This window comes from Pseudophryne corroboree, chromosome 7 (assembly GCF_028390025.1).
Source record: "Pseudophryne corroboree isolate aPseCor3 chromosome 7, aPseCor3.hap2, whole genome shotgun sequence".
NCBI classification, from domain to species: domain Eukaryota; kingdom Metazoa; phylum Chordata; class Amphibia; order Anura; family Myobatrachidae; genus Pseudophryne; species Pseudophryne corroboree.
The window spans coordinates 24,954,967-24,981,256 of NC_086450.1; the positions used below are offsets into that span (position 1 = coordinate 24,954,967).

The following is a 26,290-nucleotide window of genomic DNA, read 5'->3' on the forward strand; positions in this document are numbered from 1 at the left end:
CCTGTCCGTATACAGTCACATTCACCTGTCCGCATACAGTCACATCCACACCTGTCCGTATACAGTCACATCCACACCTGTCCGCATACAGTGACATCCACCTGTCCACATACAGTCACATCCACCTGTCCGCATACAGTCACATCCACCTGTCCGCATACAGTCACGTCCACCTGTCCGTATACTGTCACCTCCACCTGTCTGTATACTGTCACCTCCACCTGTCCACATACAGTCACATCCACCTGTCCGCATACAGTCACGTCCACCTGTCCGCATACAGTCACATCCACCTGTCCGCATACAGTCACGTCCACCTGTCCGCATACAGTCACATTCACCTGTCCACATACAGTCACATCCGCACCTGTCCGCATACAGTCACATTCACCTGTCCGCATACAGTCACGTCCACCTGTCCGCATACAGTCACATCCACCTGTCTGTATACTGTCACCTCCACCTGTCCGCATACAGTCACCTCCACCCGTCCGCATGCAGTCACATTCACCTGTCCACATACAGTCACATCCGCACCTGTCCGCATACAGTCACATTCACCTGTCCACATACAGTCACATTCACACCTGTCCGCATACAGTCACATTCACACCTGTCCGCATACAGTCACATCCATCTGTCCGCATACAGTCACATCCACCTGTCCGCATACAGTCACATCCATCTGTCCGCATACAGTCACATCCACCTGTCCGCATACAGTCACATTCACCTGTCCGCATACAGTCACGTCCACCTGTCCATATACAGTCACATTCACCTGTCCGCATACAGTGACATCCACCTGTCCACATACAGTCACATCCACCTGTCCACATACAGTCACATCCACCTGTCCGCATACAGTCACATTCACCTGTCCGCATACAGTCACATTCACCTGTCCACATACAGTCACGTCCACCTGTCCGCATACAGTCACATTCACCTGCCTGTATACTGTCACCTCCACCCGTCCGCATACAGTCACGTCCACCTGTCCACATACTGTCACATTCACCTGTCCGCATACAGTCACGTCCACCTGTCCACATACAGTCACATCCACCTGTCTGTATACTGTCACCTCCACCCGTCCGCATACAGTCACATTCACCTGTCCGTATACTGTCACATCCACCTGTCCGTATACAGTCACATCCACCTGTCCGTATACAGTCACATCCACCTGTCCGTATACAGTCACATCCACCTGTCCGTATACAGTCACATCCACCTGTCCGTATACAGTCACATCCACCTGTCCGCATACAGTCACATTCACCTGTCCGCATACAGTCACATCCACCTGTCCGCATACAGTCACCTCCACCCGTCCGCATGCAGTCACATTCACCTGTCCACATACAGTCACATCCGCACCTGTCCGCATACAGTCACATTCACCTGTCCACATACAGTCACATTCACACCTGTCCGCATACAGTCACATTCACACCTGTCCGCATACAGTCACATCCATCTGTCCGCATACAGTCACATCCACCTGTCCGCATACAGTCACATCCATCTGTCCGCATACAGTCACATCCACCTGTCCGCATACAGTCACATTCACCTGTCCACATACAGTCACGTCCACCTGTCCATATACAGTCACATTCACCTGTCCGCATACAGTGACATCCACCTGTCCACATACAGTCACATCCACCTGTCCACATACAGTCACATCCACCTGTCCGCATACAGTCACATTCACCTGTCCGCATACAGTCACATTCACCTGTCCACATACAGTCACATTCACCTGTCCACATACAGTCACGTCCACCTGTCCGCATACAGTCACATTCACCTGCCTGTATACTGTCACCTCCACCCGTCCGCATACAGTCACATTCACCTGTCCGTATACTGTCACATCCACCTGTCCGTATACAGTCACATCCACCTGTCCGTATACAGTCACATCCACCTGTCCGTATACAGTCACATCCACCTGTCCGTATACAGTCACATCCACCTGTCCGTATACAGTCACATCCACCTGTCCGTATACAGTCACATTCACCTGTCCGCATACTGTCACATCCACCTGTCCGCATACAGTCACATCCACACCTGTCCACATACAGTCACATCCACCTGTCCATATACAGTCACATTCACCTGTCCACATACAGTCACATCCACCTGTCCACATACAGTCACATCCACCTGTCCACATACAGTCACATCCACCTGTCCACATACAGTCACATCCACCTGTCCATATACAGTCACATTCACCTGTCCACATACAGTCACATCCACCTGTCCACATACAGTCACATCCACCTGTCCACATACAGTCACATCCACCTGTCCACATACAGTCACATCCACCTGTCCACATACAGTCACATCCACCTGTCCGCATACAGTCACATCCACACCTGTCCGCATACAGTCACATCCACCTGTCCACATACAGTCACGTTAACCTGTCCGCATAAAGTCAAGACCACATGTCCACCTGTCCGCATCCTCCCCTGTTCGCATAAAGTCACATCCACCTGTCCGTATACTGTCACATCCACCTGTCCGTATACTGTCACATCCACCTGTCCGTATACTGTCACATCCACCTGTCCGTATACTGTCACATCCACCTGTCCGTATACAGTCACATCCACCTGTCCGCATACAGTCACATCCACCTGTCCGTATACAGTCACATCCACCTGTCCGTATACAGTCACATCCACCTGTCCGCATTCAGTCACGTCCACCTGTCCGCATACGGGGGGTCATTCCGAGTTGTTCGCTCGGTAAAAATCTTCGCATCGCAGCGATTTTCCGCTTAATGCGCATGCGCAATGTCCGCACTGCGACTGCGCCAAGTAAATTTGCTATGCACTTAGGAATTTTACTCACGGCTTTTTCATCGTTCTGGCGATCGTAATGTGATTGACAGGAAATGGGTGTTCCTGGGCGGAAACAGGCCGTTTTATGGGCGTGTGGGAAAAAACGCTACCGTTTCCGGAAAAAACGCAGGAGTGGCTGGAGAAACGGGGGAGTGTCTGGGCGAACGCTGGGTGTGTTTGTGACGTCAAACCAGGAACGACAAGCACTGAAATGATCGCAGATGCCGAGTAAGTCTGGAGCTACTCAGAAACTGCTACGAGGTGTGTAATCGCAATATTGCGAATACATCGTTCGCAATTTTAACATGCTAAGATTCACTCCCAGTAGGCGGCGGCTTAGCGTGAGCAAATCTACTAAAATCCGCTTGCGAGCGAACAACTCGGAATGACCCCCACAGTCACGTCCACCTGTCCGCATACAGTCACGTCCACCTGTCCGCATACAGTCACATCCACCTGTCCGCATACAGTCACATCCACCTGTCCGTATACAGTCACATCCACCTGTCCGTATACTGTCACATCCACCTGTCTACATCCACCTGTCTGCATACAGTCACATCAGCCCCTGTCCGCATTCAGTCACGTCCACCTGTCCGCATAAAGTCACGTCCACCTGTCCGCATACAGTCACGTCCACCTGTCCGCATACAGTCACATTCACCTGCCCGCATACAGTCACGTTCACCTGCCCGCATACAGTCACATTCACCTGCCCGCATACAGTCACACCCACCTGTCCGCATACAGTCACATTCACCTGCCCGCATACAGTCACATTCACCTGCCCGCATACAGTCACACCCACCTGCCCGCATACAGTCACACCCACCTGTCCGCATACAGTCACACCCACCTGCCCGCATACAGTCACACCCACCTGTCCGCACACAGTCACAATAATACTAGGTACATATTTACAATGACAGCTTCTCACCACGGCATGAGTGATCCATCTTGCTGTATTTGAAGTACCCCTGCTTACACTGGCAGAAAGCGACACCGCTGGGGTCTGCACACTCAGCCGTCTCATTGTCACATCCTGGGTTTTTCACATTGCACAGACTGATAGCTGCAAGACAGAATATGTATACATGTGTACTACTCAGTTACAATACAGGTGAGGGCGCATATAGTGTACAGAAATTATAACGTTACCAAGGTGACGCCATTAGCTGCGTACAGGACATATAACATTACCTGGGTAATACAGGTGAGGGTACAGGCTGTGTACCGGATATATAATTTATTAACAGTTTGTTACCTGGTTAACCTATAGGACATATAACATTACCTGGATAACCTATGGGACATATAACATTACCTGGGTAACCTATAGGGCATATAACATTACCTGGGTAACCTATAGGGCATATAACATTACCTGGGTAACCTATAGGGCATATAACATTACCTGGGTAACCTATAGGGCATATAACATTACCTGGGTAACCTATAGGGCATATAACATTACCTGGGTAATACAGGTGAGGCCATTAGCTGTGTATAGGACCTATAACATTACCTGGGTAACCTATAGGACATATAACAATACCTGGGTAACCTATAGGACATATAACATTACCTGGGTAACCTATAGGACATATAACATTACCTGGGTAACCTATAGGATATATAACAATACCTGGGTAACCTATAGGACATATAACATTACCTGGGTAACCTATAGGGCATATAACATTACCTGGGTAACCTATAGGACATATAACATTACCTGGGTAACCTATAGGACATATAACATTACCTGGGTAACCTATAGGGCATATAACATTACCTGGGTAACCTATAGGACATATAACATTACCTGGGTAACCTATAGGACATATAACAATACCTGGGTAACCTATAGGACATATAACATTACCTGGGTAACCTATAGGACATATAACATTACCTGGGTAACCTATAGGACATATAACATTACCTGGGTAACCTATAGGACATATAACAATACCTGGGTAACCTATAGGACATATAACATTACCTGGGTAACCTATAGGACATATAACATTACCTGGGTAACCTATAGGACATATAACATTACCTGGGTAACCTATAGGACCTATAACAATACCTGGGTAACCTATAGGACATATAACATTACCTGGGTAACCTATAGGACATATAACATTACCTGGGTAACCTATAGGACATATAACATTACCTGGGTAACCTATAGGGCATATAACATTACCTGGGTAACCTATAGGGCATATAACATTACCTGGGTAACCTATAGGACATATAACATTACCTGGGTAACCTATAGGGCATATAACATTACCTGGGTAACCTATAGGACATATAACATTACCTGGGTAACCTATAGGACATATAACATTACCTGGGTAACCTATAGGACATATAACATTACCTGGGTAACCTATAGGACATATAACAATACCTGGGTAACCTATAGGACATATAACATTACCTGGGTAACCTATAAGGCATATAACATTAACTGGGTAACCTATAGGACATATAACATTACCTGGGTAACCTATAGGACATATAACAATACCTGGGTAACCTATAGGATATATAACAATACCTGGGTAACCTATAGGACATATAACATTACCTGGGTAACCTATAGGGCATATAAGATTACCTGGGTAACCTATAGGACATATAACCTTACCTGGGTAACCTATACCCTTACCTGGGTAACCTATAGGACATATAACATTACCTGGGTAACCTATAGGACATATAACATTACCTGGGTAACCTATAGGACATATTACCTTACCTGGGTAACCTATAGGACATATAACATTACCTGGGTAACCTATAGGACATATAACACTACCTGGGTAACCTATAGGGCATATAACATTACCTGGGTAACCTATAGGACATATAACACTACCTGGGTAACCTATAGGGCATATAACATTACCTGGGTAACCTGTAGGACATATAACATTACCTGGGTAACCTATAGGACATATAACATTACCTGGGTAACCTATAGGACATATAACCTTACCCCGGTACGACAGCTGAGGGTGCAGAACCAGTCGGCAGTCCAGCGAGCTCTCCAGCGAGGACTGACACACTGTTATGTAACTCTGGATATTGTGCTTTAGATCGGTCATGGTCACGTTGGAAGCCAGAGAGAAAATATTCTGCACGCTGAGCACAATACTATTGCTGTAACTACACGGGGAGAGAACACGTGATTAGTGAATACTCTGCCACTTTCAGATCTCATCTCTCTTATACTTTCTACAGTTCAGCAATGATGAAAGTACCAATCTCGGTGATGCACGCACAATCAGCCAATCACAGGCAGTTCGCTAGCGCTGGGGATGAGTGATGTAAGAAGGTGTGTGCTATAAATTAATCGGTCGTATATCTCTGCGGCCCGGCCTACAAGATTGTTTTGTGTAAATAAACCGGAGAAGGAGGTGGACAGGGGCCCATAGTGCTGGGGGAGCCTCTTACCTGGTATTGGTGACTGTTGACTGGTAATATCCACTGATGGTGGAGAAGGAAGAATTCAGCTGCAGGAAGAAAGACATCCGTTATCTCCAGCGTCTTTCCCCAAATGAGACCGCTTTCTAACATACAGAGACTGCTCTCTCATTTGTCTGACAGTCCTTCAAAGCTACTGTCTGTCAGCCAACATAAGGCTGCTTTCTGCTGTAGTCCCTGGAAGTGTACGACATCAAGCACTTAACACTATTATATATATATAACTGATACTGTACCTGCAGCTGTTCATCAGTGTGAGGGACTGTCAGCCAATGGGCGGGGACTGCTGTCAGTGTGAGGGACTGTCAACCAATGGGCGGGGACTGCTGTCAGTGTGAGGTACTGTCAACCAACGGCCAAGGACTGCTGTCAGTGTGTAGGGCTGTCAACCAACGGCCGAGGACTGCTGTCAGTGTGAGGGACTGTCAATCAATGGGCGAGGACTGCTGTCAGTGTAAGGGACTGTCAACCAATGGCCAAGGACTGCTGTCAGTGTAAGGGACTGTCAATCAATGGACGGGGACTACTGTCAGTGTAAGGGACTGTCAACCAATGGCTGAGGATTGCTGTCAGTGTAAGGGACTGTCAATCAATGGGCGGGGATTGCTGTCAGTGTGAGGGGCTGTCAACCAATGGCCGAGGACTGCTGTCAGTATTAGGGACTGTCAATCAATGGACGGGGACTACTGTCAGTGTAAGGGACTGTCAATCAATGGGAGAGGACTGCTGTCGGTGTAAGGGACTGTCAACCAATGGCTGAGGATTGCTGTCAGTGTAAGGGACTGTCAATCAATGGGCGAGGACAGCTGTCAGTGTAAGGGACTGTCAATCAATGGCCGAGGATTGCTGTCAGTGTAAGGGACTGTCAATCAATGGCCGAGGATTGCTGTCAGTTGAAGGGACTGTCAATCAATGGACGAGGGCTGCTGTCAGTGTAAGGGACTGTCAATCAATGGGTGAGGATTGCTGTCACTGTAAGGGACTGTCAATCAATGGCCGAGGATTGCTGTCAGTGTAAGGGACTGTCAATCAATGGGCGGGGATTGCTGTCAGTGTGAGGGGCTGTCAACCAATGGCCAAGGACTGCTGTCAGTGTTAGGGACTGTCAATCAATGGACGGGGACTACTGTCAGTGTAAGGGACTGTCAATCAATGGGAGAGGACTGCTGTCAGTGTAAGGGACTGTCAACCAATGGCCGAGGATTGCTGTCAGTGTAAGGGACTGTCAACCAATGGCCGAGGATTGCTGTCAGTGTAAGGGACTGTCTATTAATTGGCTGAGGACTGCTGTCAGTGTAAGGGACTGTCAATCAATGGGCGTGGACTGCTATCAGTGTAAGGGACTGTCAATTAATTGGCTGAGGACTGCTGTCAGAGTAAGGGACTGTCAATCAATGGCTGAAGACTGCTGTCAGTGAAAAGGGACTATCAACCAATGGCCGAGGATTGCTGTCAGTGTAAGGGACTGTCAACCAATGGCTGAAGACTGCTGCCAGTGTAAGGGACTGTCAATTAATTGGCTGAGGACTGCTGTCAGAGTAAGGGACTGTCAACCAATGGCCGAGGATTGCTGTCAGTGTAAGGGACTGTCAATTAATTGGCTGAGGACTGCTGTCAGTGTAAGGGACTGTCAATCAATGGCTGAAGACTGCTGTCAGTGTAAGGGACTGTCAATCAATGGCTGAAGACTGCTGTCAGTGTAAGGGACTGTCAATTAATTGGCTGAGGACTGCTGTCAGAGTAAGGGACTGTCAACCAATGGCCGAGGATTGCTGTCAGTGTAAGGGACTGTCAATTAATTGGCTGAGGACTGCTGTCAGTGTAAGGGACTGTCAATCAATGGCTGAAGACTGCTGTCAGTGTAAAGGACTGTCCATAAACTTGTGTGGACTGTTATGATTAGGCCCCCAGATTTTTAGGATCTAAAAAACGAAAAAAATTTTTTTTTCAATCCATGTTTTAGGATTTTATAGATCTAAAGAATGTTAGTTTAGGAATTTACACGTTGTATGAAAATAAAACAAAACCAACGTAACGTATTATTAAGTGGGGAACGGTGCGCCTTTATTACAGATGTGTCCTGCTACTTCCTTGCAGCGTTTGCTCCCGCGATGCCCTATGCCGTGGGAGGCTACGATCCATCCGCAGCCGCGGCTTTCCCATAGAAGAGAATGGATGGCGGGTGAGTGCGGACGCTCGCACCCGTATATCTCGGGCGCCGGCAGTTGCACTGCGTACACTACGCAGCCGCGGCTGTAATAGGCCACATCTGTATATATGAATTACACATGAAAACTACACATTCCGCACATTTCCACAGCACAGTTATATCGTTTCAACTTAACAGAATTAGATCTTTTTAGGTTCTAACAGTCACAATAGGTCATTTTAGATCCTGTAGAAATGTGTTACTCCCTGGTACATAAAACATAAAAGGGAACGGAGACTGAAAGTAATGGGAAATAATTACAATAGATTAGAGCCCAAGAATCCTGGCCTAAGAATTTATCAGTGTATGGGACTACCAACTAATATGTAGGAACTGTCACTCAATGTGCGGGTGTGGGGACTGTCATCAATGTCAATCAAACATTAGTGACTGTCAATCAAAGTCTAGGGACCACTATCAGTGTAAGGGACTGTCAATCACTGTGTGGGGACTGCTATCAATGTAAGGGACTGTCAATCAATGTGTGAGGACTGCTATCAATGTAGGGGACTGTCAATCACTATGTGGGGACTGCTAACAATGTAAGGGACTGTCAATCATTATATGGGGACTGCTATCAATGTAAGGGACTGTTAATCACTGTGTAAGGACTGCTATCAATGTAAGGGACTGTCAATCACTATGCGGGGACTGCTATCAATGTAAGGGACTGTCAATCACTATGTGGGGACTGCTATCAATGTAAGGGACTGTCTATCAATGTGTGAGGACTGCTACCAATGTAAGGGACTGTCAATCACTGTGTGAGGACTGCTATCAATGTAAGGGACTGTCAATCACTGTGTGGGGACTGCTATCAATGTAAGGGACTGTCAATCACTGTGTGGGGACTGCTATCAATGTAAGGGACTGTCAATCAATGTGTGAGGACTGCTACCAATGTAAGGACTGTCAATCACTGTCCGGGGACTGCTATCAATGTAAGGGACTGTCAATCACTATGTGGGGACTGCTATCAATGTAAGGGACTGTCAATCACTATGTGGGGACTGCTATCAATGTAAGGGACTGTTAATCACTGTGTGAGGACTGCTATCAATGTAAGGGACTGTCAATCACTATGTGGGGACTGCTATCAATGCAATAGACTGTCAATCACTATATGGGGACTGCTATCAATGCAAGGGACTGTCAAACAGTTATATGGAACCTCATTAAATGCATTGTTACACCCCAGACAGCCCAATATGGTGACTGCCAGCCAGTGACAGAGGACGTTACTCAGTCTGTGGTGATTGTGACGGAGCGACAGAAGCGGTAAGTAACGCCATTACTACAATGCTGCCATAACGTGACATCTGGACCCAATTCATACACTTCTGAGCAGACAGTTATTGAGGGGGGATCCCTGAAACGCCGCCACATCCCAAACAGAGGTGTATGCACTGCCGATGTCAGACTTACTGCGCATGTGTCCGATGGTGTACGTGCAAGGCGCAGGCGGGGAGAAGTGTAGAGGGCGGTGACAGGGAGGTGCTCTGCGCATGTGCGGATATGGTCTGTATTATGGGCGTGTTGGCGATAGCGGTTGTGTACACAGACGCTCACATAACAGACCTATGCGGATGGAGAAACTGCGCTCCCTGTAGGTCTGGTGTAAGTGTCGATGGTGCGACTGATGGTGGCATATAGGACGCACCGATCGCTATTACTGCGTGTACGGACGCTGACAGCGGGCGTCTCAGGCCCTGGACACTGGGACGTACGGCTGCACACCAGGGAAGGGCTCTGTAGCGGCATTTGCATAACGTCGCAGACGGGCGCCCGCCAATAGATGCAGCTGCTGGCGCTTCTGCACCCGCCTCTGAATCTGGCGCAATGGCTCCCTTGCTATTTGCATAACCCCACCCACCCACGGCGCCTGTGCCCACACTCACGATCTGAATAATTTGCTCCTGGATCACGTGTAGGCGGCTGTATTTCTCATTACTGCCATTCAGAAAGCTTCTCGGTACCTCAATGTGTCCTAAGAACGTCCTCACTGCAAGACAAGAACGTTTCATATACAATTCTATTATTATTATCCTTTATTTCTCTGACGTCCTAAGTGGATGCTGGGGACTCCGTCAGGACCATGGGGATTAGCGGCTCCGCAGGAGACAGGGCACAAAACTAAAGCTTTAGGATCAGGTGGTGTGTACTGGCTCCTCCCCCTATGACCCTCCTCCAAGCCTCAGTTAGGTTTTTGTGCCCGTCCGAGCAGGGTGCAATCTAGGTGGCTCTCTTAAGGAGCTGCTTAGAAAAAGTTTTTAGGTTTCTTATTTTCAGTGAGTCCTGCTGGCAACAGGCTCACTGCATCGAGGGACTTAGGGGAGAGAAGTTCAACTCACCTGCGTGCAGGATGGATTGGCTTCTTAGGCTACTGGACACCATTAGCTCCAGAGGGAGTCGGAACACAGGTCTCACCCTGGGGTTCGTCCCGGAGCCGCGCCGCCGACCCCCCTTGCAGATGCTGAAGATTGAAGGTCCAGAAACCGGCGGCAGAAGGCTTTTCAGTCTTCATGAAGGTAGCGCACAGCACTGCAGCTGTGCGCCATTGTTGTCACACACTTCACACCAACGGTCACGGAGGGTGCAGGGCGTTGCTGGGGGCGCCCTGGGCAGCAATGTATAATACCTTATTCTGGCTAAAAATACATCACATATAGCCCCTGGAGGCTATATGGATGTATTTAACCCCTGCCAGGTCTCAGAAAAACGGGAGAAGAAGCCCGCCGAAAAGGGGGCGGGGCCTATTCTCCTCAGCACACAGCGCCATTTTCCCTCACAGAAAGGCTGGTGGGAAGGCTCCCAGGCTCTCCCCTGCACTGCACTACAGAAACAAAGTTAAAACAGAGAGGGGGGGCACTTATTTGGCGATATGTATATATATATTAAAATGCTATAAGGGAAAAACACTTATATAAAGGTTGTCCCTGTATAATATAGCGTTTTTGGTGTGTGCTGGCAAACTCTCCCTCTGTCTCCCCAAAGGGCTAGTGGGGTCCTGTCCTCTATCAGAGCATTCCCTGTGTGTGTGCTGTGTGTCGGTACTTGTGTGTCGACATGTATGAGGACGATGTTGGTGAGGAGGCGGAGCAATTGCCGGTAATGGTGATGTCACTCTCTAGGGAGTCGACACCGGAATGGATGGCTTATTTAAGGAATTACGTGATAATGTCAACACGCTGCAAGGTCGGTTGACGACATGAGACGGCCGGCAAACCAATTAGTACCTGTCCAGGCGTCTAAAACACCGTCAGGGGCGTTAAAACGTCCTTTTACCTCAGTCGGTCGACACAGACACAGACACGGACACTGACTCCAGTGTCGACGGTGAAGAAACAAACGTATTTTCCTTTAGGGCCACACGTTACTTGTTAAGGGCAATGAAGGAGATGTTACATATTTCTGATACTACAAGTACCACAAAAAAGGGTATTATGTGGAGTGTGAAAAAACTACATGTGGTTTTTCCTGAATCAGATAAATTAAATGAAATGTGTGATGATGCGTGGGTTTCCCCCGATAGAAAATTATTGGCGGTATACCCTTTCCCGCCAGAAGTTATGGCGCGTTGGGAAACACACCTTAGGGTGGATAAGGCGCTCACACGCTTATAAAAACAAGTGGCGTTACCGTCTCCAGATACGGACGCCCTCAAGGAGCCAACTGATAGGAGGTTGGAAAATATCCTAAAAAGTATATACACACATACTGGTGTTATACTGCGACCAGCGATCGCCTCAGCCTGGATGGGCAGCGCTGGGGTGGCTTGGTCGGATTCCCTGACTGGAAATATTGATACCCTTGACAGGGACAGTATTTTATTGACTATAGAGCATTTAAAAGATGCATTTCTATATATGCGAAACTCTGGCATCAAGAGTAAGTGCGATGTCCATATCTGCCAGACGATGTTTATGGACACGACAGTGGTCAGGTGATGCAGATTCCAAACGGCACATGGAAGTATTGCCGTATAAAGGGGAGGAGTTATTTGGGGTCGGTCCATCGGACCTGGTGGCCACGGCAACAGCTAGAAAATCCACCTTTTTTACCCCAAGTCACATCTCAGCAGAAAAAGACATAGTCTTTTCAGCCTCAGTCCTTTCGTCCCCATAATATCTGCCCAGGGATAGAGGTAAGGGAAGAAGACTGCAGCAGGCAGCCCATTCCCAGGAACAGAAGCCTTCCACCGCTTCTGCCAAGTCCTCAGCATGACGCTGGGGCCGTACAAACTGGTGCGGTGGGGGGTCGTCTCAAGAGTTTCAGCACGCAGTGGGCTCACTCGCAAGTGGACCCCTGGATCCTACAAGTAGTATCCCAGGGGTACAGATTGGAAATTCGAGACGTCTCCCCCTCGCAGGTTCCTGAAGTTTGCTTTACCAACGTCTACCTCCGACAGGGAGGCAGTATTGGAAACAATTCACAAGCTGTATTCCCAGCAGGTGATAATCAAAGTACCCCTCCTACAACAAGTAAAGGGGTATTATTCCACACTATATTGTGGTACTGAAGCCAGACGGCTCGGTGAGACCTATTCTAAATGGAGTCACTCAGAGCAGTGATAGCGAACCAGGAAGAAGGGGACTATATGGTGTCCCTGGACATCAAGGATGCTTACCTCCATGTCCAAATTTGCCCTTCTCACAAAGGGTACCTCAGGTTCGTGGTACAAAACTGTCACTATCAGTTTCAGACGCTGCCGTTTGGATTGTCCACGGCACCCCGGGTCTTTACCAAGGTAATGGCCGAAATGATGATTCTTCTTCAAAGAAAAGGCGTCTTAATTATCCCTTACTTGGACGATCTCCTGATAAGGGCAAGGTCCAGAGAACAGTTGGAGGTCTGAGTAGCACTATCTCAAGTAGTTCTACGACAGCACGGGTGGATTCTAAATATTCCAAAATCGCAGCTGTCTCCGACGACACGTCTGCTGTCCCTAGGGATGATTCTGGACACAGTCCAGAAAAAGGTGTTTCTCCCGGAGGAGAAAGCCAGGGAGTTATCCGAGCTAGTCAGGAACCTCCAAAAACCAGGAAAAGTGTCAGTGCATCATTGCACAAGGGTCCTGGGAAAAATGGTGGCTTCTTACGAAGCGATTCCATTCGGCAGATTTCACGCAAGAACTTTTCAGTGGGATCTGCTGGACAAATGGTCCGGATCGCATCTTCAGATGCATCAGCGGATAACCCTGTCTCCAAGGACAAGGGTGTCTCTTCTGTGGTGGCTGCAGAGTGCTCATCTACTAAAGTGCCACAGTTATGCATTCAGGACTGGGTCCTGGTGACCACGGATTCCAGCTTGAAAGGCTGGGGAGCAGTCACACAGGGAAAAAATTTCCAGGGAGTGTGATCAAGTCTGGGGACTTCTCTCCGCATAAATATACTGGAGCTAAGAGCAATTTACAATGCTCTAAGCTTAGCAAGACCTCTGCTTCAAGGTCAGCCGGTATTGATCCAGTGGGACAACATCACGGCAGTCGCCCACGTAAACAGACAGGGCGGCACAAGAAGCAGGAGGACAATGGCAGAAACTGCAAGGATTCTTCGCTGGGCGGAAAATCATGTGATAGCACTGTCAGCAGTTTTCATTCCGGGAGTGGACAACTGGGAAGCAGACTTCCTCAGCACGACCTCCACCCGGGAGAGTGGGGACTTCATCGAGAAGTTGTTTCCACATGATTGTGCACCGTTGGGAAAGACCAAAGGTGGACATGATGGCGTCCCGCCTGAACAAAAAAAAAACAAACAAAAAAAAAACGGACAGGTATTGCGCCAGGTCAAGAGACCCTCAGGAAATAGCTGTGGACGTTCTGGTAACACCATGGGTGTACCAGTCGGTGTATGTGTTCCCTCCTCTGCTTCTCATACCAAAGGTACTGAGAATTATAAGACGTAGAGGAGTAAGAACTATACTCGTGGCTCCGGATGGGCCAAGAAGGACTTGGTACCCGGAACTTCATAAGATGCTCACAGAGGACTCAGGGCCTCTGCCGATAAGAAGGGACTTGCTTCAGCAAGTACCATGTCTGTTCCAAGACTTACCGCAGCTGCGTTTGACGGCATGGCGGTTGAACGCCGGATCCTAAGGGAAAAAAGGCATTCCGGAAGAGGTCATTCCTACCCTGGTCAAAGCCAGGAAGGAGGTGACCGCACAACATTATCACCACATGTGGCGAAAATATGTTGCGTGGTGTGAGGCCAGGAAGGCCCCACGAAGAAATTTCAACTCGGTCGATTCCTGCATTTCCTGCAAACAGGAGTGTCTATGGGCCTCAAATTGGGGTCCATTAAGGTTCAAATTTCGGCCCTGTCGATTTTCTTCCAGAAAGAATTGGCTTCAGTTCCTGAAGTCCAGAAATTTGACAAGGGAGTACTGCATATACAACCCCCTTTTGTGCCTCCAGTGGCACTGTGGGATCTCAACGTAGTCCTGGGATTCCTCAAATCACGTTGGTTTAAACCGCTCAAATCTGTGGATTTGAAATATCTCACATGGAAAGTGACCATGATGTTGGCCCTGGCCTCGCCCAGGCGAGTGTCAGAATTGGCGGCTTTGTCTCACAAAAGCCCATATCTGACTGTCCATTCGGACAGGGCAGAGCTGCGGACTCGTCCCCAGTTTCTCCCTAAGGTGGTGTCAGCGTTTCATCTGAACCAGCTTATTGTGGTACCTGCGGCTACTAGAGACTTGGAGGACTCCAAGTTGCTAGATGTTGTCAGGGCCCTGAAAATATAGATTTCCAGGACGGCTGGAGTCAGGAAAACTGACTTGCTGTTATCCTGTATGCACCCAAAAAACTGGGTGCTCTTGCTTCTAAGCAGACGATTGCTAGTTGAATGTGTAGTACAATTCAGCTTGCACATTCTGTGGCAGGACTGCCACAGCCAAAATATATAAATGCCCATTCCACAAGGAAGGTGGGCTCATCTTGGGCGACTGCCCGAGGGGTCTCGGCTTTACAACTTTGCCGAGCTGCTACTTGGTCAGGGGCACACCCTGGCTGAGGAGGACCTGGAGTTCTCTCACTCGGTGCTGCAGAGTCATCCGCACTCTCCCGCCCGTTTGGGAGCTTTGGTATAATCCCCATGGTCCTGACGGAGTCCCCAGCATCCACTTAGGACGTCAGAGAAAATAAGATTTTACTTACCGATAAATCTATTTCTCGTAGTCCGTAGTGGATGCTGGGCGCCCATCCCAAGTGCGGATTGTCTGCAATACTTGTACATAGTTATTGTTACAAAAAAATCGGGTTGTTATTGTGGTGAGCCGTCTGTTCAGAGGCTCCTACGTTTGTCATACTGTTAACTGGGTTTAGATCACAAGTTATACGGTGTGATTGGTGTGGCTGGTATGAGTCTTACCCGGGATTCAATATCCTTCCTTATTGTGTACGCTCGTCCGGGCACAGTATCCTAACTGAGGCTTGGAGGAGGGTCATAGGGGGAGGAGCCAGTACACGCCACCTGATCCTAAAGCTTTAGTTTTGTGCCCTGTCTCCTGCGGAGCCGCTAATCCCCATGGTCCTGACGGAGTCCCCAGCATCCACTACGGACTACGAGAAATAGATTTATCGGTAAGTAAAATCTTATTTTACATGGCGCCACAAGGTTCAGCATTGTCACACAGTAGTGGGCTCAGGTGGTCATTCCGAGTTGTTCGCTAGCTGCATTCGTTCGTTGTGCAGCGATCAGGCAAAAAAACGACACTTCTGCGCATGTGTAGGCAGCGCAATGCGTGTGCGCGACGTACTTTCACAACGAACGATGTAGTTTCATACAGGGTCTAGCGAAGCTTTTCAGTCGCACTGCTGGCCGCAGAGTGATTGACATGAAGTGGGCGTTTCTGGGTGTCAACTGACCGTTTTCAGGGAGTGTTAGAAAAAAACGCAGGCGTGCCAGAAAAAACGTAGGCGTGGCTGGGCGAACGCAGGGCGGGTGTGTGACGTCAAAACAGGAACTGAACAGTCTGAAGAGATCGCAAGCGCTGAGTAGGTTTAGAGCTGTTCAGAAACTGCACAAAAAAACTTTGTAGCTGCTCTGCGATCCTTTCGTTCGCACTTCTGCTAGGCTAAAATACACTCCCAGTGGGAGGCGGCATAGCGTTTTCACGACTGCTAAAAACTGCTAGCGAGCGATCAACTCGGACTGACCACCCCAGAGCAGAGACACACAAAGGGGGACACTCCTTATATTTACTGTATATATTAGAAAGTAACTGATTGAATTACTGCTCAAATATTAAACAAATCTATGTGAATACTGACTTGTGACCTCGCCCGCAGCTCACCTTGTGAGGGGACGCGGTACACTAACTGGAGTACCATGGAGGTCATTCCGAGTTGTTCGCTCGCAAGGCGATTTTAGCAGAGTTGCTCATGCTAAGCCGCCGCCTACTGGGAGTGAATCTTAGCATCTTAAAATTGCGAACGAAGTATTCGCAATATTGCGATTACACACCTCGTAGCAGTTTCTGAGTAGCTCCAGACTTACTCGGCATCTGCGATCAGTTCAGTGCTTGTCCTTCCTGGTTTGACGTCACAAACACTCCCAGCGTTCGCCCAGACACTCCTCCGTTTCTCCGGCCACTCCTGCGTTTTTTCCGGAAACGGTAGCGTTTTTTCCCACACGCCCATAAAACGGCCTGTTTCCGCCCAGTAACACCCATTTCCTGTCAATCACATTACGATCGCCAGAACGATGAAAAAGCCGTGAGTAAAATTACTAAGTGCATAGCAAATTTACTTGGCGCAGTCGCAGTGCGGACATTGCGCATGCGCATTAAGCGGAAAATCGCTGCGATGCGAAGATTTTTACCGAGCGAACAACTCGGAATGAGGGCCCATGTGCTGAAAGCTAAAATTTGCACACACAAAAAAAAACAAAAAACCATGAAAAACTCTTGTCGATCTTTTCATGTGTCGACCGTTTCCATGTCAACCTTTGCATTGTGTGGAACATTTTCACATGTCGACGATACCGCACACTCTTATCCCAATATGAAAGGTCACACAGAAAACATAGGTCATGTTCTGTTTGACAACCAGCTATACGCAAATCATGCGCTGCAATCCAATTTCACATGCAAAATGGCGTTCAATGTTTATGGGGTGCTCCTGACACTACATGTCTTATCAGATTGCAGTCACTCGTCACACAGATGCAAAAAAGCCCATTTACTACATTGATCATTGACTGTGCACCATAAATGCACGGCTCTATGTGCTGTAATGACAGCCCTCTGTGCGGCGCAGACCGTGCGCTGTGGGCCCCACAATTCTGTTGAAATTATATCATCAATAGGGAGGCCAATCCCGGGCCATTTATTCAATCCCTGGACACCCAGGATTGGTTCCCTAGCAATATCCGCAGCTGTCCCGCCTTGCTCAGACCACATAAAAAACATCCCCCAACTCACCGGGAGGGAGAGTGGGCCCGCCTACTGTAGCGTTGGCGTGAAGGTTCTGAGGTCCTGGCAGTGTGACGTGAAGTCAGAGGTCACCCTGCGCAGACAGCCGCACACCGCCTGCCGATGTACACAGCCTGGCATTGAAAGAACAAAGTGGTTTCCGAATCCCGAATCGATCCCGGGATTGGCCATCATAATCATCAAAGCAGATCTCCATGTGTGTCTGACCACTGGTAACGATGGGCACAAAGCATGGGAATAACTTATACCTCAGGTCATGCACTGTATGCAGATCTCCATGTGTGTCTTACCACTGGTAACGATAGGCACAAAGTATGGGAATAACTTATACCTCAGGTCATGCACTGTGTACAGATCATGTACTGCAATAAGGCCACATTCAGTGTTATGGACATGAAACCTACGTATGCAGCACTATTGCATCACGTGTGGTACAGAGGGGCACTATAGCGTCTCTCCACTTCTGCTGTCTGCCGTTATACACTGGACTGGACGGCAAATGAGAGCGTAGGGAGACAGTGATCCCCTGATCAGTGGTCAATGGCAGGTCCTACGTGGGAGTTACGTTGTCCCTGGTGCCATGCGGTACTGCAGGGACAAAATGCACCCAGGACATTCCTGCGTCCCACTATGTAAAAGATGTCCGTGTCACACACATAATGTGCAAGCGTCATACATCAAATGAATCAGCGCAGCCTCCTCGTGTGTCCTAGTGGCATGGTGTTGCAACTAAGACACATTTTTGGCAAAAAAAAAAAAGACGAACGCTTGAAGATTCTCACGCGACCTGGCGTTCCAAGAGGGGCCTTTTGGCGCAACTGCAGCAAAGATGTATGATGACATATGGCCAAATATTCGCTGTAAAGCGCTGTGGAATATGTGTGCTCTATATAAATAACTGGTTATAAAATAAATAATAAATACTATCTGCATATATTTCATCTATCTATCTATCTATCTATCTATCTATCTATCTATCTATCTATCTATCAATCTATCTGTCTATTTGTGTTTCTCCCTTTATTCAGTTCGGTGACATTAACTATTCGATTCCGATATTGCACTTACCCAGAACGCAGCCAGCTCCTTTCTCCAGAATATACCCCAGGGGACAGCGGCAGCTGAAGGACCCTTGGGAATTAACACAGACGGTCTGTGCTGGACAAGGGTCCGAGAGACATTCATCCACATCTGGGGGCAGAGGAGTTATTATATATTACCGTCTGTTTATCTACTGTCCAAACACAAGGCAAACCCTTTATATGTAGAGAAACAAGTGTCCTTAACATCCTCTGAATTTAATATCTTGCTTACAGAACCACTACAATTAAAACACAAGATGTCTTAAATAAAGAAGTACTATAAACATTTGCAAAAATATAAGTAAAAGTTTCCATTCCTTGGCAGAACGTGAGATATTTCACATTGACGTGTTGCTATTGTTCTCTGTTATCAGACACCTCAGGCTGGAAAGAGTCTATCTCCATGGAATTACTGGTCAGGAAGTCTGCAGTGTGTAGGGAAATATCTCCCCCTACATGACAATATCACTTCGGATGATCTCCTGGAACTTGTACATTTGGTGCCGTATCATTGTTTCCTAAATATGGAATAGCAAGTGCTTTGTACAAACCTCTGGGAACTTACCTCTGTCACAGTGGTCTCCGTGCCAGGCTGATGGGCAACCACACCTATAGCTTTTACTATCTTCCACACAAAGGCCTCCATTGTGACAAGGGCTGGGGGAGCAGAGGCTAGCTGGGGGAACAAGGAAACAGGGTGAGACAACTAGATGTGACAATCTGTTGCCCATACTACGCAAACAACAATACAGTAAATGTTGCACCTGTTACAGTAGGTCTGGAACCTCCTGGAGAGATCGTTGCTCTGGTAGATGGGTACTGTGCAATGACTATGTCCGGAGGAGAGGTGGTGTAAGCAGGTAACTTCTTGTCTTTAGCACGGGTTGTGGTGTCCAGTCTTGGTTTTTCAGTTTTAAGGTCCATTCTGGTTGTCCTGTCAGTCATGACCTGCCTGTTGGCATCACCAGTGGACAATGATGGGCTTTCGGATGCCGTTGCCTTTACAGGCTCATGAGTGGTTCTTTGGGTGCTATCATTTGATGATGGGATCAAAAGATTGTTGGCAGATGTGGTAGATGGCACATTACCGGTAGGCTGTGCTGGAGGTCCATCTAGATCCGTTACAGTGATGACACTTTGCGTTCTCTTGTCGTCGTAGGGTGAGATCGTCATACGCGTTTCAACCTCAGTCTGCAAAGTCGTTGCTGATACCATGACAGTGGAAGTTCTACTTCCAGGCACGGTGGCTGTGTGGTAAGACTCAACCACGCCAGGTACAGAACTGTTGTAGGCTCTAGATGGCTCACCGGTCTGAGATACAGAAGAAAGATATGTGGTGCCTGTTTCAGTGCTCCTAGCTGAAGATGATGCTGTCTGAAAAGAAGGTGGCAACGAAGGGGAAGGTGACAGCGGAGGGGTGATTGATTGGGTGGTCAGGGGGACTGGAGGCTTTGTGGAAGACCATGGGGATATCTTAAATGGTGTTTGGGTAGCAGAGGAGTGAGGTGAAAAGACTAACGTGGAGGGAATGGGAGAGGATGAAGACTGGTTGGAATGTCCAGGAGGAGAAGAAAAATACGAGCTAGAAGAAGCTGGGAATGTTGATGTATAGAATGAGGATTCAACAGTGGACAACAAAGAGTTGGAAGATGAGGAAGGGTCTGATGATGAAGACAAGAAAAGTGCTGAATTGTTAGCTGGGTAATCCGTCCCCATGGAATTGTTTGCTGTGTTAGTAGCAGGATCCGGGACACTGGTGAACGGGACAGTGGAGTCTGACAGATGGTGAGACGTGGAGGATGGGTAGGTAGCCACCAAGTAAGAAGGGGTCTGTAGAGGGAATGTGCTGGGCACGGACGATCCAGAATCAGAGACTGTGTGTTCTGTAGAGTTCCCAGCATTTTGTGCTGTGGTCAATAACTCCTGTGTTGTGTTCCCCAGATCCTTTGTTGTAGAACCGGTTTTCTGGCTCCCGGTATCTGTGGATCCCGAGTCCGAAGCGGAGGTGTAAGCGGCAGGAATCTCCGTAATGTCTGGCAAGTTGCTGTCATTAGTCACAGATAACAGGGTCCTTGTGAAGGTGGTAGAAATAAATGTTGTGTCCATATGTGGGGTCCTTTTATTGACATGTCTGCGTGTTGCTGATTTCTGGGTGATGCCGGTTCCTGAAATAAGACGGGAAAAAGGAATTAGATATTTCATTACATTCCTCCAGGCATGTAAATTATCCATTCAAACCTATATCTCACCTGTACCTCATCAATACGTCACCTGTACCTCATCCATATGTCACCTGTACCTCATCCATGTCACCTGTACCTCATCCATATGTCACCTGTACCTCTTCTATATGTCACCTGCACCTCATCCATAAGTCACCTGCACCTCATACATGTCACCTATACCTCATCCATATGTAACCTGTACCTCATCCATGTCACCTGTACCTCATCCATGTCACCTGTACCTCTTCCATATGTCACCTGTACCTCTTCTATATGTCACCTGCACCTCATCCATATGTCACCTGCACCTCATACATATGTCACCTATACCTCATCCATATGTAACCTGTACCTCATCCATATGTCACATGCACCTCATCCATATGTCACCTGTACTTCATCCATATGTCACCTGTACCTCATCCATGTTAAGGGTGTAGTACGGCTGACCGGCGGTCAGCTTACCGACGCCGGGATCCCGGCGGGGAGGGGCGAGTGCAGCAAGCCCCTTGCGGGCTCGCTGCGCTCGCCACGCTGCGGGCTCGGTGGCGACCTGCGGTCGCCACGGGTTCTATTCCCACTCTATGGGTGTCGTGGACACCCACGAGCGGAAATAGTCCCTGTTGGTCGGCATGCCGACCATCGGGACAGTGACCCGTCGGGCTGGTGGAGGAGGTCATGTGACTGTCGGTCAGCTGGCCGGCGGTCACATGAATACCACCCCATGTTAATTGTACTACAACCACTAAAACCTACATCTCACCTGTACCTCATCCATGTCACCTGTACCTCATCCATATGTCACCTGTATCTCATCCATACAGTATGTCACCTTTACCTCATCCATATGTCACATGTACTACATACAATCAAACCTATGTCTCACCTGTACCTCATCTATGTCACGTGTACTTCCCCTACATCGCTTTATATCACATGTATTAGATATATTCAAACCTTGTAGTTAATCCATATTTCACCTACATATCGCTTGTTTTTCATCTGTCACATGTACAGTACTTCATCCATATATCACGTGTACTATGTCCCCCTGAAACCAATGTCACATTTCTACTTCATCTTTATCTCGCCTGTATTTCACCTACATCTTATCTGTTCTTCATGTATATCTCACCTGTAATTCATCTATCTCACCTTTAATTCAACTATCTTACATGTGCTTCTCCTACAGTACATCCAGAAAGTATTCACAGCGCTTCACTTTTTCCACATTTTGTTACGTTACAGCCTTATTCCAGAATGGAATAAATTAATTTTTTCCTTCAAAATTCTACACACAATACCCCATAATGACAACATGAAAAAACAGTTTTTGAGATTTTTGCAAATTTATTAGAAATAAAAAAAATAAGAAATCACATGTACATAATTATTCACAGCCTTTGCCATGAAGCTCAAAATTGAGCTCAGGTGCATCCTGTTTCCACTGATCATCCTTGAGATGTTCCTACAGCTTAATTGGAGTCCACCTGTGGTAAAGTCAGTTAATTGGACATGATTTGGAAAGGCACACACCTGTCTATATAAGGTCCCACACTTGACAGTGCATGTCTGAGCACAAACCAAGCATGAAGTCAAAATAATTGTCTGTAGACCTCCAAGAGAGGATTGTCTCGAGGCACAAATCTGGGGAAGGGTATAGAAAAATATCTGCTGCTTTGAAGGTCCCAATGAGCACAGTGGCCTCCATCATCCGTAAATGGAAGAAGTTTGGAACCACCAGGACTCTTCCTAGAGCTGGCCGGCCGTCTAAACTGAGCAATCGGGGGAGAAGGGCCCTAGTCAGGGAGGTAGCATGAGCTTACATGTAATTTATCTATTTCTCCTGTATTTCACCTCTAGCTCACCTGTACTTCATCTATATAGCACCTGTATTTCATCTATAGCTCACCTGCATTTCACCAGTAATTAATCTATGTCAACTGCATTTCACCTACATCTCATCTATAATTAATGTATATATCACACGTAATTCATCTATATGTTACCTATGATTCCCCTGCATCTATTCCTCATCTAAATGTCCCGTGTATTACATCCTTTCACACCTATGTCTCCCTTTTACTTAACCTGTACTTCACCTACCTACATCTCACCTGTACTTTACCTACCTACATCTCACCTGTACTTCACCTACATCTCACCTGTACTTTACCTACCTACATCTCACCTGTACTTCACCTACATCTCACCTGTACATCACCTACATCTCACCTGTACTTCACCTACCTACATCTCACCTGTACTTCACCTACGTCTCACCTGTACTTCACCTACCTACATCTCACCTGTACTTCACCTACATCTCACCTGTACTTCACCTACCTACATCTCACCTGTACTTCACCTACCTACATCTCACCTGTACTTCAACTCCCTACATCTCACCTGTACTTCACCTACCTACATCTCACTCGTACTTCACCTATCTACATCTCACCCGTACTTCACCTACCTACATCCCACCCGTACTTCACCAACCTACATCTCACCTGTACTTCAACTCCCTACATCTCACCTGTACTTCACCTACATCTCACCTGTACTTCACCTACATCTCACCTGTACTTCACCTACCTACATCTCACCTGTACTTCACCTACATCTCACCTGTACTTCACCTACCTACATCTCACTTGTACTTCACCTACCTACATCTCACCTGTACTTCACCTACCTACATCTCACCTGTACTTCAACTCCCTACATCTCACCTGTACTTCACCTACCTACATCTCACCCGTACTTCACCTACCTACATCTCACCCGTACTTCACCTACCTACATCTCACCCGTACTTCACCAATCTACCTCTCCTACGTCTCACCCGTACTTCACCTACCTACGTCTCACCCGTACTTCACCTACCTACGTCTCACCCGTACTTCACCTACCTACGTCTCACCCGTACTTCACCTACCTACGTCTCACCCGTACTTCACCTACATCTCACCTGTACTTCACCAACCTACATCTCGCCCGTACTTCACCCAGCTACGTCTCGCCCGTACTTCACCCAGCTACGTCTCGCCCGTACTTCACCCAGCTACGTCTCGCCCGTACTTCACCCACCTACGTCTCGCCCGTACTTCACCCACCTACGTCTCGCCCGTACATCTTATATGTACTTTACTTATATCTCACTTGGATTGACCAGCAATTCATCTATACGTCACCTGTACTTCACCTACAGTACAGCTAACCTGTAATTCATCTATATCTTATCTGTACATCATCTTTATCTCTCCTGTATGCCATCTAAATTCAAGGAGAGAGGGGGGGGGGGGGAGTGAAAAAGAGGGGGGGGTAGGAGGGAGAGAGTGAGAGATCTCTGATTGTCTTTCTGAAGATCGGGGTAGCTGACCCCTCTGTGGAATATGGATCTCCACTATTCTGCCTATATTTAGAGCCCCCCCCTATCATGTGGGTGTTGTGAAGCCTGAGCTGCGGATGTCATGGTTTGGGTGGAGGAGATTTGGCGTCCAGAGGAATTTGTGGTTCACAAAGGCGGAGGACAGTTTGTGGAGTGTCCTTAGGTTTCCTTCCTAGTGGCAGATCCAGCCCCAGGAACCAGCTTTATCACGGGCCGCCCATTGTCTAGACAGCTCTCATAAACATCCTAAATTCTGATTACAGGGAACAACGCGACCCAGATCCCCATCACCTATGGCGGTCAGACCTCGCGCACAGACGCAGGCCACTTTAACTCCTGGGTGTTGCAGGTCATCTCATATTATCCTTCTCTATTTGCTACCAAAAGTCAAGATTCAAGAGTTAAATGCAGAAAGCAGATCTATTGTTTAACCCTTTGCTGTCCTGGCTAATTTGGGAGGGAGGTCCAATCATAATCCCATGGACACACCTTGTGGGGGCATGCATGGAAACCCTCGTGAACTTGTAATGACCTGGGAACTTAGGTGGGAGGGGCATCGATCGACAACCCTACTTGTTGTCAGCCAGCCTATGACCCACTCCAGCGGCAGAAAATACCCCCTGCTTTATATCTGCTGGATCAGAACCAAGATTTTTGGTGGGGTTTATCCGATTTCATTCCATTTCAGCCTGCAGCATGCAGAATTCATATGTGTCTGAGTTCCTGGTCTATGATCTCGTCTCCAGAGCCACAGACGGCTCCAGAAACACGCCGGACACACGGAATCTCGGATCAGGAGCAGCGTGAAATCTGGGACAGGTGGGATTTAGCCACTTACCCACCTGCTTTCCACTTATTACTAATAATTCCGGCTGATTACATAGAAGTAGGAAAATCAGAAGCAGTACCTTGTCTGGCAAGGGAAAGTGGTCCTGTGGGTAGGCCTGGTGGTAATAACGGCCCTCATTCCGAGTTGATCGGTCGCAAGGCGAATTTAGCAGAGTTACACACGCTAAGCCGCCGCCTACTGGGAGTGAATCTTAGCTTCTTAAAATTGCGACCGATGTATTCGCAATATTGCGATTACTAACTACTTAGCAGTTTCAGAGTAGCTCCAGACTTACTCTGCCTGTGCGATCAGTTCAGTGCTTGTCGTTCCTGGTTTGACGTCACAAACACACCCAGCGTTCGCCCAGACACTCCCCCGTTTCCCCGGCCACTCCTGCGTTTTTTCCGGAAACGGTAGCGTTTTTTCCCGCACGCCCATAAAACGGCCTGTTTCCGCCCAGTAACACCCATTTCCTGTCAATCACATTACGATCGCCGGAGCGATGAAAAAGCCGTGAGTAAAAATACTATCTCCATTGTAAAATTACTTGGCGCAGTCGCAGTGCGAATATTGCGCATGCGTACTAAGCGGAATTTCACTGCGATGCGATGAAAAATACCGAGCGATCAACTCGGAATGAGGGCCAACATTACCAATGATCAATAACATGATCAGTGCACCAGAGTGTGGAAAACAGAAAATCCGAAATTCTTAGTACATATCCCAGCAATTTAGCATCTAT

General features: G+C 47.8%; 1 protein-coding gene across 3 annotated transcripts in view; it reads right to left on the minus strand.

Annotated features, from left to right (window-relative positions):
- Positions 1–26,290, minus strand: part of HEG1 (heart development protein with EGF like domains 1) — a 106,441-nt gene that overhangs the window by 42,460 nt on the left and 37,691 nt on the right. For all 3 annotated transcript variants that reach the window (XM_063932769.1, XM_063932768.1, XM_063932770.1), the window contains exons 2-8: positions 19,865–21,265; positions 19,666–19,776; positions 19,087–19,209; positions 10,482–10,585; positions 6,345–6,403; positions 5,887–6,056; positions 3,808–3,942 (exon numbers count right to left, since the gene is read on the minus strand). In XM_063932769.1, the coding sequence (XP_063788839.1) occupies positions 3,808–3,942; positions 5,887–6,056; positions 6,345–6,403; positions 10,482–10,585; positions 19,087–19,209; positions 19,666–19,776; positions 19,865–21,265 (2,103 nt within the window). The remainder of the gene's footprint in view (positions 1–3,807; positions 3,943–5,886; positions 6,057–6,344; positions 6,404–10,481; positions 10,586–19,086; positions 19,210–19,665; positions 19,777–19,864; positions 21,266–26,290) is intronic.